Source organism: Grampus griseus, assembly GCF_964374135.1.
Source record: "Grampus griseus genome assembly, chromosome: 2".
Taxonomy (NCBI): Eukaryota; Metazoa; Chordata; class Mammalia; order Artiodactyla; family Delphinidae; genus Grampus; species Grampus griseus.
The window spans coordinates 95,885,734-95,902,138 of NC_139018.1; the positions used below are offsets into that span (position 1 = coordinate 95,885,734).

General features: G+C 41.1%; 1 protein-coding gene across 3 annotated transcripts in view; it reads right to left on the bottom strand.

Annotated features, from left to right (window-relative positions):
• LEO1 (LEO1 homolog, Paf1/RNA polymerase II complex component) overlaps positions 1-16,405 on the bottom strand; it is a 49,210-nt gene that overhangs the window by 10,163 nt on the left and 22,642 nt on the right. For 2 of the 3 annotated variants that reach the window (XM_082649043.1, XM_082649045.1), the window contains exons 7-10: positions 6,411-6,505; positions 5,734-5,868; positions 4,500-4,635; positions 2,936-3,122 (exon numbers count right to left, since the gene is read on the bottom strand). In XM_082649043.1, coding sequence (XP_082505169.1) covers positions 2,936-3,122; positions 4,500-4,635; positions 5,734-5,868; positions 6,411-6,505 — 553 coding nt within the window. The remainder of the gene's footprint in view (positions 1-2,935; positions 3,123-4,499; positions 4,636-5,733; positions 5,869-6,410; positions 6,506-16,405) is intronic. The other variant, XM_082649044.1, reaches the window with a different exon arrangement.

The following is a 16,405-nucleotide window of genomic DNA, read 5'->3' on the forward strand; positions in this document are numbered from 1 at the left end:
AATGCAGCCAAAGATAAATAAATAAAAATAAATTTATTTTTTAAAAAAAGGTAAATGTAAGTTTAGATATGTTGAAATGAAGCACTTATCCTCTCAAATACAAGAATGGTTTATCTGACCACTTTTTTTTTGGTATCTGACCACTTTTAAATATTAAAAAGGCTTGTGCAAGCTGATTAAAGAGACAGACACCACTATTTCCAAATAAGTTTTTAAAGTCTGAGTCATTCTTTTATCAGGGTAACAGTTAATTCCAAAATAAGTTTTAAAGATAAAAGCAAGAGGTGGGGGCTTCCCTGGTGGTGCAGTGGTTGAGAGTCCACCTGCCGATGCAGGGGACACGGGTTCGTGCCCCGGTCCGGGAAGATCCCACATGCCGCAGAGCAGCTGGGCCCGTAAGCCATGGCCGCTAGGCCTGCGCATCTGGAGCCTGTGCTCCGCAACGGAAGAGGCCACAGCAGTGAGAGGCCCACGTACCGCAAAAAAAAAAAAAAAAAAAGCAAGAGGTGGTTTCCTGGTCCTGTAAAGACGGTTTGTTGCCAAGTGGACATTTCAAAGGGAGATGGAGATGAATAACAGCCTGTGCTGATGCCCCAGCCCAGGTGAAGCGCAGGTAGAATAAGAACAGGTGATGTTAGACCAACCCCCTCACCTCAGAACCCAATGCTCTCCCCTTCTCCCCATTCCCTGCCTATCTATTGGACAGAACTGATCACTAATGAACTTCTCCATTAGGTTTTTAATCACTGGGAAACTGAATATTATATAACTCTCCCCTAAAAAATCCTCAATTTTTTCATTTTTATTTAGTGTATATGTGATTTATTTCCACAGTTAATATTTTCTGTGGGAAATCTGCACTAACAAAAAAAATAAAAATAAAAATAAAAGGTCTAGGGGCTTCCCTGGTGGCACAGTGGTTGAGAGTCCGCCTGCCGATGCAGGAGACACGGGTTCGTGCCCCGGTCTGAGAAGATCCCACATGTCACGGAGCTGACCGCTGAGCCTGCGCGTCCGGAGCCTGTGCTCCGCAACGGGACAGGCCACAACAGTGAGAGGCCCGTGAACCACCAAAAAAAAAAAAAAAAAAGTCTCTGTACTATAGTCCCAAAATAAATAAAATGCAGTTGCTGTGAAAAAGGAGAAGGGAGTTTCACAGGATGGTCAGAGAAAGGGAAAATTGGGTGTTCTTATAATTTATCATTCTAACAGGGCAAAACCAGGAACATGGTCACCCAAGGTATACCTTACATTGTACAGTGATTCCCAAATCTCTATCAAAGCTAACCTGGGGGGGGATTAGATCCTCATTTTATAGATGGGGAACTCAGTATTCAGAGACATGGAGTCACTTGCCCAAAGCCCATGAGTGGTAAGAACAATGACAATAGTTTGGGGTAACATTTATTTAGTACTTGTTATATGCCAAGGGCTGGATGAAGTACTTTATATGTATTATGTCATTCGATTCTCAAAACAACCTCATCATGGTATAAATACTATTACTAATAGGTTGTTCTTTTCTTGATAAGGGTAACAGAAAAGAGGTACTGTAACTTTCCAAAAGTCATCTAACTAAAAAGTAAGAGAGTTGGGAATTCCCTGGGGGTCCAGTTGTTAGGACTCCGTGCTTTCACTGCTGAGGGTGTGGGTTTGATCCCTGGTTGGGGAACTAAGATCTCGCAGGTCGTGTAGCATGGCCAAAAACAAAACTAAACAAAAAGTGGCAGAGCTGAGTCCAGCCCAGGTCTTCCATCTTCAGGTTCAGTTTGCTTTTTTAAGCATGACATCTTGCTGCAGGCTGTGGGAAACTTCTGGAGATAGACACGTCAGAAGTCAGATCGCCTTGGTTCAAGAACTGTCCATGTACCAACTATGTGTCTTTGGGCAAGCCACTCAACCTCTCAAAGTCTCCGTTTCCTCAGTAAGAACAAGACAAAAATGGACCTTGAGGCATTATGCTAAGTGAAATAAGTCACACAGAGAAAGACGAACACTGTGATCTCACTTGTATGAAGGATGTAAAAAAAAAGGAAAACAAAAAACCAAGCTCATAGATACAGAAAACAGATTAGTAGTTGCCTGAGGTGTGGTGTGGAGGGTGGAGGAAAGGGTGAAGGGAGTCAAATGGTAGGAGCTCCAGTTAGAAGATAAATCAGTCATGGGCATGTAATGTACAGTGTGGTGACTAAAGGTATTAACACTGTACTGCATATTTAAAAGTTGCTGAGAGAGCAGACCTTAAAAGTTCCCACCACAAGAAAAAAAATTCCGTAACTACCTTTGGTGGCAGAAGTTAACTAGACTTATTATGGTGATCATTTCACAATATATACAGATACCGAATCATTAGGTTGTACACCTGAAACTAATATAATTAGTTCAGTAATCAATTTTTTTAAAAAAGAACAAGACAATACTAGTAACTGGGTCTTAACATTGTTATGAGGATCCAATAGGATGCATGTTTGAGTATTTGCCTGGGATTCAGTATGTGCTGAATAAATGTTAACCATTATAAATTACTGGTTGTGAAAGAAGGGAATATGCAATGGAGAACTTTGAAAGAAAACACATGTACTCGCTGAAAAACTGAACTTCCTGATTCTTAAAAACTGAACTTCTTGATTCTTAACTAGTAATTTAAAAAGTTGAGAGAAGTTCCAAATATAATCGGCAGACTTTCAAATCAGAAAGCAGAAGCTCAAGGGATGAGTCTGAAAGCGAGAGGGCACAGGCAGCTTCTGCCCTTCCAGGCTGACCTGAAAGGATTCCACAATGAGTCTTTAGCTCTGTAGACCTCAAAATGTCTCACTCATTAACACTGGTTCCTTAAAAACAAAATGTCCAGTGACTGAGCATTCAGAGTATGCTCAATGCAAAGATAAATTCCTGGACCCTGACATGATGACATTTAATTTCTGCCCAAACTCACCTCGAATGCCCCCTTTGTACCGGTTTTTAATGGCAGCCAAGCTGATGGACTCCTCACCTTCCTCCTCCTCATCATATCGATCAGGTTCTAGGTAGCTAGCACTCAGCCCCCGCTGGTGCTGTTTCTCTCTCATGCGGCGCTGCTGAGATTCCCTACGAATAGAAGCCCTCAAACGTTCTTCTTCTTTCTGTAAAGAAGCAAATAAATTACTGAACTTTAAAACAAAAAATGAACTCACTTACTGCCCCCTTGAAACTACTTTACTGTAAAGAACACGTAAATGCCTCGCCCAGGATAACACCATTTCCTATGTCCTCAGGGTACAGTTCTCTCCATTTTACACCTCTGTTACCACACATGGTCATCATCTTGTTCGTTCGAAGGCGTGAAGAAAACACAGGGTGAAGAGGCAAAGGCTCCCTCCCTCACACCAACCGCCCCATCAGAACTGGCACCGGCACAGCCTTGGGAGATGCAGCGTCCCCTGTGCTGCCAGGCAGAGCCCAGAGTGTGGCGACCAGCCTGAGGAACCTCGTTCATGTCCAGTGGACGCCTGAGGGAGGCGGATTCTCTTCACCCTGAGACAGACACCTGACTTGCCCAGGCTCCACCGAACTACCATGGTGCTCATATATTCCAGTCTGGGGCCCTCAACCCAGAGAGCTCCCCACAGCTCCTGATGGCAGGATGGGGAGGTTCTGGTGGGGAGGGTCCCTGAGCCCCAAAGCAGAGCCTTCATTCCCTTCCATCTGCCTGGCTTTTAGACATTGGGGTTCACTAGGCGGGGCCAGGGTATGAGAAGTCAGGGGTATTCTGGCGTTTCTTTGATTCCTCATTTAATTGCTTTATTACTGCATACAACTCTAATTCTGTTGCTGGACACTGTTTCATTAAATAGTATGTGGTTGTGCTGAGTATAGAGTAAAAATCACTGTCAGTAGAATAGGGATTAAGAACAAACTAGCTGATTCCTTGTGCATTTCCATGCAAGCTGGGGATGTGAAGGAGGGCTTGGGGCATCTCTCAATGTGGTCCTGGAGTCTTCAAGGTCCCTCCAGCTCCCCTACCTTCAGGAGAAAAGGGGGGAAACTTCTTGTCTATTTATATTCTACCTAGACCAAATCTCTCGAGCATTTCCACTGATTTTTGACATGGACTCTAAACCAGACATAGATGATTTAATCATCCTTGAAATTATCTGTGAAAGTTCAGATTCTTTCAGTCATCTGTTTGCCAAACTCTCAGGACCTGGTGGGAGAGAACCCAAGCCAGAGTTTGTTTTCATAAATGATTTAATCATCCTTGAAATTATCTGTGAAAGTTCAGATTCTTTCAGTCATCTGTTTGCCAAACTCTCAAGACCTGGTGAGAGAACCCAAGCCAGGGTTTGTTTTAGGACTATCACCCTATTACCCATTTGCCAAATGCTTAGGAAATGAAACCAGCTCCGTGTTCATGCCAGCTGGAAGGATAAACGGTGGGTCAGTAGGAGATGATGAACAACATTTTAGGAAATGCTATTCGTAATATTCCAAAATTCCAGGATAAGCCTCAGCCAACATACCTTAATCATCTCTGTGCGCTGGCATTCAGGGTCACGACCAGCCATTGGTAAGATTCTAATCTTCTGTGTCTTTGAACATCTATCTGCAAGTGACAGGGTCATCTTTCTATGTGTGGCACTGTCTGTAGAGTGAGGTCTGCAGGAAATGAACAAAAATACCTCATTGTTTAGCAAATACATTTGTGAGCCAGTCATATCAACATCAAAGGAGGCCAGTGACCATTTCCTATTCTCTAGAAAAAAACAGGCAGGGACACAAAACAATATACTAGATGGGGATTCTGAACTTTCTTCATTCTGTAGCTTACTAAAACATTCTTATCTCACAAGTAAAGTGAAGTACGGAAAGCTGGAGTAAAAAAGGTTTGCACAGCACAATTACCCTCTAGAAGCAGTAAATGGATGGTCTTAAGCAGCACTTACTGAATACTAAGTGCCAAGCACTGTACTTTTATGTTTTACATATTACATGACTTAACTGTCACAGCTCCTCAATGAGATAATTATTACATTTTATATATTAGGAAACTGAGGCAAGGAAAGGTTGAGAAAGTTACACAAGGTCATGCAAGTGGAAATGGGACTCAGATACAGGTCTATCTGATTCCAAAGCCTATAATCTTGACCATTACAATTTTCAAAACTGTAAGTCATAACCAAGAATATTGTGCCCTCTCCAAAGATAAGCATTACCCAAGGAGGATGGTCTGCTTAGAATCAAGAAAAGAAAAACAGGAATGTTTCATTGTAGTGCCTACGCTGCCTAGACAAGGGGGATACTCTCGATAGCTGACCTGAGTATCCTGGGCTGCTTGGGGGACACATCCTTGGAGAGGTAATGGATGTAGCAGCCTAAAGAACAAGATGACCTCAGCCTTCACACCCACCAACTCACTGCCTTTCCTCTGATTGCATGCACACTAACAACCTCTAATTACTGCACTGACCTGCAAGTATTCTTAGGCCTCCTGGCAGTTATAGTAATCACTGGAATTAATAAACTGACATTCTGGTTTACATAACAGTCTCTTGGAAGTTTAGGTAGCATGACCTGGTTCCCTGTGAAACAGCAACTTGACAATATAGCCTTTGAACCTTCAGAGCTGAGAACCAGATCTTGGTCTTTGGGGAACTATACTGCAAGGTTATGCCAATCAGGAGTCAGGCACTTTGAACAACACCTATATTTCACCGCTTTTATTGTAACAAATAGTACGTTGATGAGAGTAATTACCTGAATGTGAGTTTGGTTTTAAAGACGGCTTGTCCCTGTAGACCGGTACCTTGTCTTATAAAAAGGTGGTTGTGATCGCCCTGCAGTGGAGCCTTGTAAACATCAAACACCTCATTGCCTAAATGCAGGGACATGCTGAAAAGAAGGAACACTTCACATGTAAGTCAGAAAGCTTTCACTCTATCATTTTACTTTACTTAAAATGTGATTCAGCTGCTGCTTTCTCTCTTTACACACGATTCAGAAGGAAGGAAAGAGTAAAGAAGGCGTGATGTGGAAAACGACCTACACAGAAGTACAACACTCTGTATGTTTATGCTTAGAAGTAAAACATGCTGTGACATTCACTCAGCCTCTACCACCTTCCCAGTGAAGGGCAGTTTTACTAAAGCGTCAATTTGTAAGGAGGGAGGGAAGTTGGTCTAACTTCTCCAGACTACTATGCTGGAGCCAAAGAGGACAGTCACATTTCCGGCCTACTTTTAATGTCTTCCACCAGCCTGTATGACCCTCAACTGCCTATTTATATTTCTCTCAGGTTTTCTTTGCAATGCCAGGGACTAAACAATGGAAACTCTTTAATAAGAGGTGTACCCCAAATAAGCTCATATTCCAAAGCTTAATCTCTCCCAGCCACATTCTGGGCATTTCCATACTCTTCAGGCATTTGTGCTCACCTTCCATCGGACCACTTGACTATCCGAGCATTGCTTTCTTTAATTTCATTTCCTTCTTCATCCCGGCGTATCCTCCATCTTATAGTATTTTCTACCTGTTTTAAAACACAAGTGCCTCAGAACACTGTAGCTTGTGCTTCTTCTCTCCTCAAGAGACACAAAATCACAGAATGAACGTGCATAGATAGAGACAGAAAAACAGACACTGAAACCCTCTTGTTTTAATCACCTAGAGATGCTGCATAAAATAACAACAGGAAAGAAAGTATGCTTAAGTGAATTTCTGAGCTCCCAGTGCTAGAACCAGAGACAGAGCTCAGTGCCAGAGCATCTGAGCAGATGCTAAATCTGTGGTAAACTCCAGAAGTTTTAAGACTCAGTAAGAGCTAGGAGGACAAGAAATAAGGCTTGAGGCCATATGAAATGGCACTTTAGGATTGAGACTCCCTGTATAAGCAGGGTCTCTCACAGAGCTAAAACTCCAATAAATGTGGGACTAAAAAACTCTGCCAACTGGCCTAGGGAAGCTCCCCACACATGGGTAAGGAAAAAAAAAAGCACCTTATGAAAATAAAAACCCCAGGTTTGAGCAGGTTTAGAGTCTAACTTTATCTTAACTTTATGGGGTGGGTCGGGGGTAGGAGGTGGTTTGGGGTTGGGGAGAGGGAGCACCAGGCAGATGTGGAAAATATTCAACGGCTTCCTAAAATGAAAACTACTGTTACTGAAATTGAAAACTCAATGGGGGCTTCCCTCGTGGCACAGTGGTTGAGAATCCGCCTGCCAATGCAGGGGACATGGGTTCGATCCCTGGTCCAGGAAGATCCCACATGCTACGGAGCAACTAAGCCCATGCACCACAACTACTGAGCATGTACTCTACAGCACATGAGCCACAACTACTGAGCCTGTGTGCCACAACTACTGAAGCCCATGTGCCCTAGTGCCCGTGCTCCTCAGCAAGAGAAGCTACCGCAATAAGAAGCCTGTGTACTGCATCAAAGAGTAGCTCCCGCTCTCTGCAACTAGAGAAAGCCCGCATGCAGCAATGAAGACTCAATGCAGCCAAAAATAAAATTAATTAATTTTAAAAAACAAAACAAAACTCAGTGGGACTTCCAGGAAAATACAGCACACTAAATCCACATAGTTTATCCCTGCTGCATCCTGGAAACACACTAAAATGACAGTAAAGAATTAAAAAAGGATAAACTCACGAGGATAAAGAAAATGTGAATTAAGATGGCATCAAAGAGAAGCCAATATTTTGAAAACCGATAGATCTAAGCCCAAGCTTCCCTCTGCCTCTGCCCTCACCACTGACCCTAACAGCACCTGCTCCCACTCCCAGTTAGATTTTCTGGATCTCCTCTGTTAACTGCAACTGTCTTTACAACTGAGTCCTAATGTTTTCCCTCCAGTTTCCCCCTTTACTTCTTTATTCCTCACTATATAAACAAACAACTATGAAGCTGGCTGATTAAAAACTCGATAATATTCATGAATTAAATATGATGTCAAATCTGAGATTTGTTTCCAAATAGTCTGGGTAAGATGGGGTGGGGAATACAGATGAAACAAGATGTCCAACCTGACAACCACTGAAATGAGAGATGGGTACATGAGATTTTATTATACTGTTCTCATTATATCTGTATATGTTTAAAATTTTCCTGAATAAAGGAAACAAAACGAAATGATCTGTCACAATTCCTGCCTTCCCTCTCATACAAAATAGGTTAGCCACATACAAGTATGAAGACACATATGGGACATTATCAACTGAGAAGCCACTTTGAAAAATGCTTCCTATTATATAAGGTGATTCAAATAATGATGCTATGAAAGGATAAAACACTCCTAGGTCTTACCCTACTGGGATGAAAGACACATCAAAGTACTTCTAAAGCCAGAGGACCTCATAGAGCTACATAAACTGTACCTGGTTTTTGCCCATTAAAGAGTTAATTATACCACCAACTGACTCTTTAAAAATGGTCAGCCTAGGGCTTCCCTGGTGGTGCAGTGGTTGAGAGTCCGCCTGCCGATGCAGGGGACACAGGTTCGTGCCCCGGTCCGGGAAGATCCCACATGCCATGGAGCGGCTGGGCCCGTGAGCCATGGCCGCTGAGCCTGCGTGTCTGGAGCCTGTGCTCCGCAACGGGAGAGGCCACAACAGTGAAAGGTCCACATACCAGGAAAAAAAAAAAAAAAAAAAGGTCAGCCTACTCCCTAGAACGTCACTCAAGAAACCAAGCGTCCATGGTTATTTTCCATCACACACCAAGGTTTTGAAAAACAATCTGGAGAGATTGGTTCCAGATGGTGGAGTAGAAAGACGTACGCTCACTCCCTCTTGCGAGAGCACCAGAATCACAACTAACTGCTGAACAATCATCGACAGGAAGACACTGGAAGTCACCAAAATAGATATCCCACATCCAAAGACAAAGGAGAAACCACAATGAGACGGGAAGAGGGGCGCAATCACAATAAAATCAAATCCCATAACTGCTGGGTGGTTGACTCACAAACTGTAGAACAATTATACCACAGAAGTCCACTCACCAGAGTGAAGGTTCTGAGCCCCACATCAGACTTCCCAACCTGGGGGTGTGACAACGGGAGGAGGAATTCCCAGATAATCAGACTTTGAAGGCTAGCAGGATTTGACTGCAGGACTTCAACAGGACTGGGGGAAACAAAGACTCCACTCTTGGGGGGCACACTCAAAGCAGTGTGCACACTGGGACCCAGGGGAAGGAGCAGTGACCCCACAGGAGACTGAACCAGACCTATCTGCTAGTGTTGGAGGGTCTCCTGCAGAGGCAGGGGGCGCTGTGGCTCACCGCTGGGACAAGGGCACTGGCAGCAGAAGTTCTGGGAAGTACTCCTTGGCGTGTGCCCTCCTGGGGTCTGCCATTAACCCCACAAAAGAGCCCGGGTAGGCCCCAGTGTTGCTTCACCTCAGGCCAAACAACCAACAGGGAGGGAACTCAGCCCCACCCATCAGCAGACAAGCAGACTAAAGTTTTACTGAGCTCTGCCTGTGAGAGCAACACCCAGCTCTACCCACCACCAGTCCCTCCCATCAGGAAGCTTGCACAAGTCTCTTAGACAGCCTCATCCACCAGAGAGCAGACAGCAGAAGCAAGAAAAACTACAATCCTGCAGCCTGTGGAACGAAAACCACATTCACAGAAAGACAAAATGAAAAGGCAGAGGGCTATGTACCAGATGAAGGAACAAAGATCGAGAAGATGCAAGAAATGTTTAACGAAGACCTAGAAGAATTAAAGAACAAATAAACAGAGATGAACAATACAATAACTGAAATGAAAAATACACTAGAAGGAATCAGTAGCAGAATAACTGAGGCAGAAGAATGGATAAGTGACCTGGAAGACAGGATGGTGGAATTCACTGCCATGGAACATAATAAAGAAAGAAGAATGAAAAGAAATGAAGACTGCCTAAGAGATCTCTGGGACAACATTAAACCCACCAACATTCACATTATAGGGGTCCCAGAAGGAGAAGAGAGAGAAAGGAGAAGAGAGAGAAGGAGAAGGGGTCCCTGAGAAAATATTTGAAGAGATTATAGTTGAAAATTTCCCTAACATGGGAAAGGAAATAGCCATCCAAGTCCAGGAAGCACAGAGAGTCCCAGGCAGGATAAACCCAAGGAGAAACACACCGAGACGCATAGTAATCAAATTGGCAAAAATTAAAGACAAAGAAAAATTATTAAAAGCAACAAAGTTAAAGCGACAAATAACATACAAGGGAACCCCCATAAGGTTAACAGCTGATTTCTCAGCCGAAACTCTGCAAGCCAGGAGGAACTGGCACGATATATTTAAAGTGATGAAAGGGAAGAACCTACAACCAAGATTACTCTACCCGGCAAGGATCTCGTTCAGATTCAACAGAGAAATCAAAAGCATTACAGACAAGCAAAAGCTAAGAGAATTCAGCACCATCAAACCAGCTTTACAACAAATGCTAAAGGAACATCTCTAAGAGGGAAAAACAAGAGAAGAAAAGGACCTAAAAAAACTAACCCAAAACAATTAAGAAAATGGTAAAAGGAACATACATATCGATAATTACCTTAATTGTGAATGGATTAAATGCTCCAACCAAAAGACACAGGCTTGCTGAATGGATACAAACACAAGACCCATATATATGCTGTCTACAAGAGACTCACTTCAGACCCAGGGACATATACAGACTGACAGTAAGGGGATGGAAAAAGATATTCCATGCAAATGGAAATCAAAAGAAAGCTGGAGGAGCAATACTCATATCAGATAAAATAGACTTTAAAATAAAGAATGTTACCAGAAAAGGAAGGAAGAGAAAAGGAAGGACACTACATAATGATCAAGGGATCAATCCAAGAAGAAGATATAACAATTATAAATATATATGCACCCAACATACGAGCATCTCAATACATAAGGCAACTGCTAACAGCTATAAAAGAGGAAATTGACAGTAACACAATAATAGGGGGGACTTTAACACCTCACTTACATCAATGGGCAGATCATCCAAACAGAAAATTGATAAGGAAACACAAGCTGTAAATGACACAACAGACCAGATAGATTTAATTGATATTTATAGGACATTCCATCTAAAAACAACAGATTACACTTTCTTCTCAAGTGTATGTGGAACATTCTACAGGAGAGATCACATCTTGGGTCACAAATCAAGCCTCGGTAAATTTAAGAAAACTGAAATCATATAAAGCATCTTTTCCGACCACAACGCTATGAGGTTAGAAATCAGTTACAGGGGAAAAAAACATAAAAAACACAAACACATGGAGGCTAAACAATACGTTACTAAATAACCAAAAGATCACTGAAGAAATCAAAGAGGAAATCAAAAAATACCTAGACACAAATGACAACAAAAACACAACAATCCAAAATCTATGGGATTCAGCAAAAACAGTTCCAAGAGGAAAGTTTATAGCAATTCAATCCTACCTCAAGAAACAAGAAAACTCTCAAATAAACAATCTAACTTTACACCTAAAGGAACTAGAGAAAGAATAAACAAAACCCAAAGTTAGCAGAAGGAAAGAAATCATAAAGATCACATCAGAAATAAATGAAAAAGAAATGAAGGAAACGATAGCAAAGATTAATAAAACTAAAAGCTGGTTCTCTGAAAAGATAAACAAAATTGATAAACCATTAGCCAGACTCATCAAGAAAAAAGGGAAAGGCTTCCCTGGTGGCGCAGTGGTTGGGAGTCCGCCTGCCGATGCAGGGGACACGGGTTTGTGCCCCGGTCCGGGAGGATCCCACATGCTGCGGCATGGCTGGGCCCGTGAGCCATGGCCGCTGAGCCTGCGCGTCCAGAGCCTGTGCTCCGCAACGGGAGAGGCCACAACAGTGAGAGGCCCACGTACTGCAAAAAAAAAAAAAAAAAAAAAGAAAAGAAAAAGAAAAAAGGGAAAAGACTCACATCTATAGAATTACAAATGAAAAAGGAGAAGTAACAACTGACACTGCAGAAGTACAAAGGATCATGAGAGATTACTACAAGCAACTATATGCCAATAAAATGGACAACCTGGAAGAAAAGGACAAATTCTTAGAAAGGTATAACCTTCCAAGACTGAACCAGGAAGAAATAGAAAATATGAACAGACCAATCACAAGCACAGAAATTGAAACTGTGATTAAAAATCTTCCAACAAACCAAAGTCCAGGACCAGATGGCTTCACAGGTGAATTCTATCAAACATTTAGAGAGGGGCTAACACCCATCCTTTTCAAACTCTTCCAAAAAATTGCAGAGGAAGGAACACTCCCAAACTCATTCTACAAGGCCACCAACCCTGATACCAAAAGCAAAGATACTACAAAAAAAGAAAATTACAGACCAATATCACTGATGAATATAGATGCAAAAATCCTCAACAAAATACTAGTAAACAGAATCCAACAACACATTAAAAGGATCATACACCATGATCAAGTGGGATTTATCCCAGGGATGGAAGGATTCTTCAATATATGCAAATCAACCAATGTGATATACCATATTCACAAACTGAAGAAGAAAAACCATATGATCATCTCAATAGATGCAGAAAAAGCTTTTGACAAAATTAAACACCCATTTATGCTAAAAACTGTTCAGAAAGTGGGCACGTAGGGAACCTACCACAACATAATAAAGGCCATGTATGACAAACCCACAGCAAACATCATTCTCAATGGTGAAAAACTGAAAGCATTTTCTCTAAGATCAGGAACGAGACAAGGATGTCCACTCTTGTCACTATTATTCAACACAGTTTTGGTAGCCATGGCAATGAGAGAAGAAAAAGAAATAAAAGGAATACAAATTGGAAAAGAAGTAAAACTGTCACTGTTTGCAGATGACATGATACTATACACAGAGAATCCTAAAGATGCCACCAGAAAACTACTAGAGCTAATCAATGAATTTGGTAAAGTTGCAGGATACAAAATTAATGCACAGAAATCTCTTGCATTCCTATACATTAACAATGAAAGATCTGAAAGAGAAATTAAGGAAACAATTCCATTCACCACTGCAACAAAAAGAATAAAATACCTAGGAATGAACCTACCTAAGGAGGTAAAAGACCTGTACTCAGAAAACTATAAGACACTGATGAAAGAAATCAAAGATGACCCAAACAGATGAAGAAGATATACCATGTTCTTGGATTGGAAGAATCAATACTGTGAAAAGGACTATACTACCCAAAGCTATCTACAGATTCAATGCAATCCCTATCAAATTACCAATGGCATTTTTTACAGAACTAGAACAAAAAACATTAAAATTTGTATGGAGACACAAAACACCCTGAATAGCCAAAGCAATCTTGAGGGGAAGAAAACGGAGCTGGAGGAATCAGACTCCCTGACTTCACACTATACTACAAAGCTACAGTAATCAAGACAAAATGGTACTGGCTCAAAAACAGAAATATAGATCAATGGAACAGGTTAGAAAGCCCAGAGATAAATCCACACACCTATGGTCAACTAATCTATGATAAAGGAGGCAAGGATATACAATGGAGAAAAGACAGTCTCTTCAATAAGTGGTGCTGGTGAAACTGGACAGCTACATGTAAAAGAATGAAATTAGAACACTCCCTAACACCACACACAAAAATAAACTCAAAATGGATTCGAGATCTAAATGTAAGATCAGATACTATAAAACTCTTAGAGGAAAACATAGGCAGATCATTCTATGACATAAATCACAGCAAGATCCTTTTTGACCCACCTCCTAGAGAAATGGAAATAAAAACAAAAATAAACAAATGGGACCTAATGAAACTTAAAAGCTTTTGCACAGCAAAGGAAACTATAAACAAGATGAAAAGACAACGCTCAGAATGGGAGAAGATATTTGCAAACGAATCAACAGACAAAGGATTAATCTCCAAAATATATAAACAGCTCAATATTAAAAAAACAAACAACCTAATCAAAAAAATGGGCAGAAGACCTAAATAGACCTTTCTCTAAAGAAGACATACAGATGGCCAAGAGGCACATGAAAAGCTGCTCAACATCACAGATTATTAGACAAATGCAAATCAAAACTACAGTGAGGTATCACCTCACACTGGTTAGAATGGGCATCATCAGAAAATCTACAAACAACAAATGCTGGACAGGGTGTGGAGAAAAGGGAACTCTCTTGCACTGTTGGTGGGAATGTAAATTGATACAGCCACTATGGAGAACAGTATGGAAGTTCCTTAAAAAACTAAAAGTAGAATTACCATATGACCCAGCAATCCCACTACTGGGAAAAGAGAAAAGCATAATTCAAAAAGACACATGCACCCCAGTGTTCATTACAGCACTATTTACAATAGCCAGGTCATGGAAGGAACCTAAATGTCCATCAACAGATGAATGGATAAAGAAGACGAATGGTACATATATACAATGGAATATTACTCAGCCATAAATGGGTCATTTGTAGAGACATGGATGAATCTAGAGACTGTCATACAGAGTGAAGTAAGTCAGAAAGAGAAAAACAAATATATTGTATTAACACATATATGTGGAATCTAGAAAAATGGTACAGATGAACCAGTTTCCAAGGCGTAAATAAAGACAATGATGTAGAGAACAAACATATGGACACCAAGGGGGGAAAGCATAGGGGCGGGGTGGAAGGGGAGGATGAATTGGGAGATTGGGATTGACGACATATATACACTAATATGTATAAAATAGATAACTAATAAGAACCTGCTGTATAAAAAATAAATAAAATTTTTTAAAATAAAATAAAAAAGTCTGTTATACACTGACATTTTGTACTCTAAGCACCAAGGTTTTAGAGTAAACTACTTATTTCTAAACTCTGATGCCTACACTACAGTCTGATTTACATGGTCTTAAAATACAGATACATTGACACTTGCTGATGTATCATGACAACGTGAGGGGAAAATGCAAAAATCAATAAAAAGTACACAAATAAGGCACGATCACATTAATTTATATAAATGGTGAGAAAGAAAGGCAACAGAATAATGCCAGAGGTACTAAAACAGGCTTGAAAAATTCACAGTGCTCAGCCTAAATCAACAGATACACATGTTCTGAGGAAAGATATTAAGAGATAACCTAATGGAGACCAGGGTGGGGTTTGGGGAGGGGAAGCAAGGGGAAGAACAGCAAAACCTCAAAAACAGTCTAAGTACTATTCTTATTAATTGTCTGACCTTGACCAAGTTAATGGCGCCTGTTTATCTCCATTTTTTCATTTGATTTGCATTTCCATTAAGAGGGAGGAGTAATGACATTTCACTGAAAAGCTTTGGAAGCCCATGGCTTTTAGGGAAACCATCATATATCAAGGTTCTTTAGGTGCTTGTGGATCTATCACACTTGAAGATACGGAATTACTCTAAAATTTCAGCCCTGAATTCAAAGAATGCCAGACTGCCACTTCTTAATATTTTAACACCATGTACAACATCCACCAGGAAAAAAAAAAAAAGTATTTACAGGAAATCCTTCAGATTTAAGAATTTTAAATGCATAGCTCCAATTTCAGTATCATGAGTTCAACTGGTTCCTGTTTTTTGTTTTTTAATTAATTAATTTATTTATCTATGTTTGGCTGCATTGGGTCTCCGTTGCTGCACACGGGCTTTCTCTAGTGCGGCAAGCTGGGGCTACTCTTCATTGCAGTGCGTGGGCTTCTCATTGCGGTGGCTTCTCTTGGTGCAGAGCATGGGCTCTAGGTGTGTGGGCTTCAGTAGTTGTGGCACGTGGGCTCAGTAGTTGTGGCTCAAGGGCTCTAAAGCGCAGGCTCAGTAGTTGTGGCGCACAGGCTTAGTTGCTCCACGTCATGTGGGATCCTCCCAGACCAGGGATCGAACTCATTTCCCCTGCATTCTCAGGCAGATTCTTAATCACTGCCCCACCAGGGAAGTCCCAACTGCTCCTTGTTCTTTGCTACAACTCAGCTCTAAAGCATCTGCTTAAACTTACATCCTCCTTGATTAAAGGAAGATTAGAGGCCGTCCTTGGATAGAGGTAACCAGATAGTACAAGGTATCAAAGAGAAGCATTAGGAATTTAGTACAATAAAAATCTCTTCTAATAGTGAACAAGAACAATCGGAAGAATACAAAGACAGCCATATGGTAAAGTGTTAGGTACTAGAGATAAATTCTCCTTTTGTATCTGATTTGTTTATCCATAGATCAAAGAGCCTAAAGAAATTCCCCTTGCAGGAATTTGTTAGAACTTAACCCACAGTACGTATGGCGATAGCTGCTCTAAACACCAAACCCCAGTACAACTTATTCTGAAGAAAGTAGCTAATAACTTTTTTAAAGCATCAAAAAAGTTTAACACTGAGAAAAGTAACAGAAAAGTGACACCTTATACAGAGAAAAAGCTACGTATTTTCTTTCTAAAGATATTCTGAAAAGGTAGATA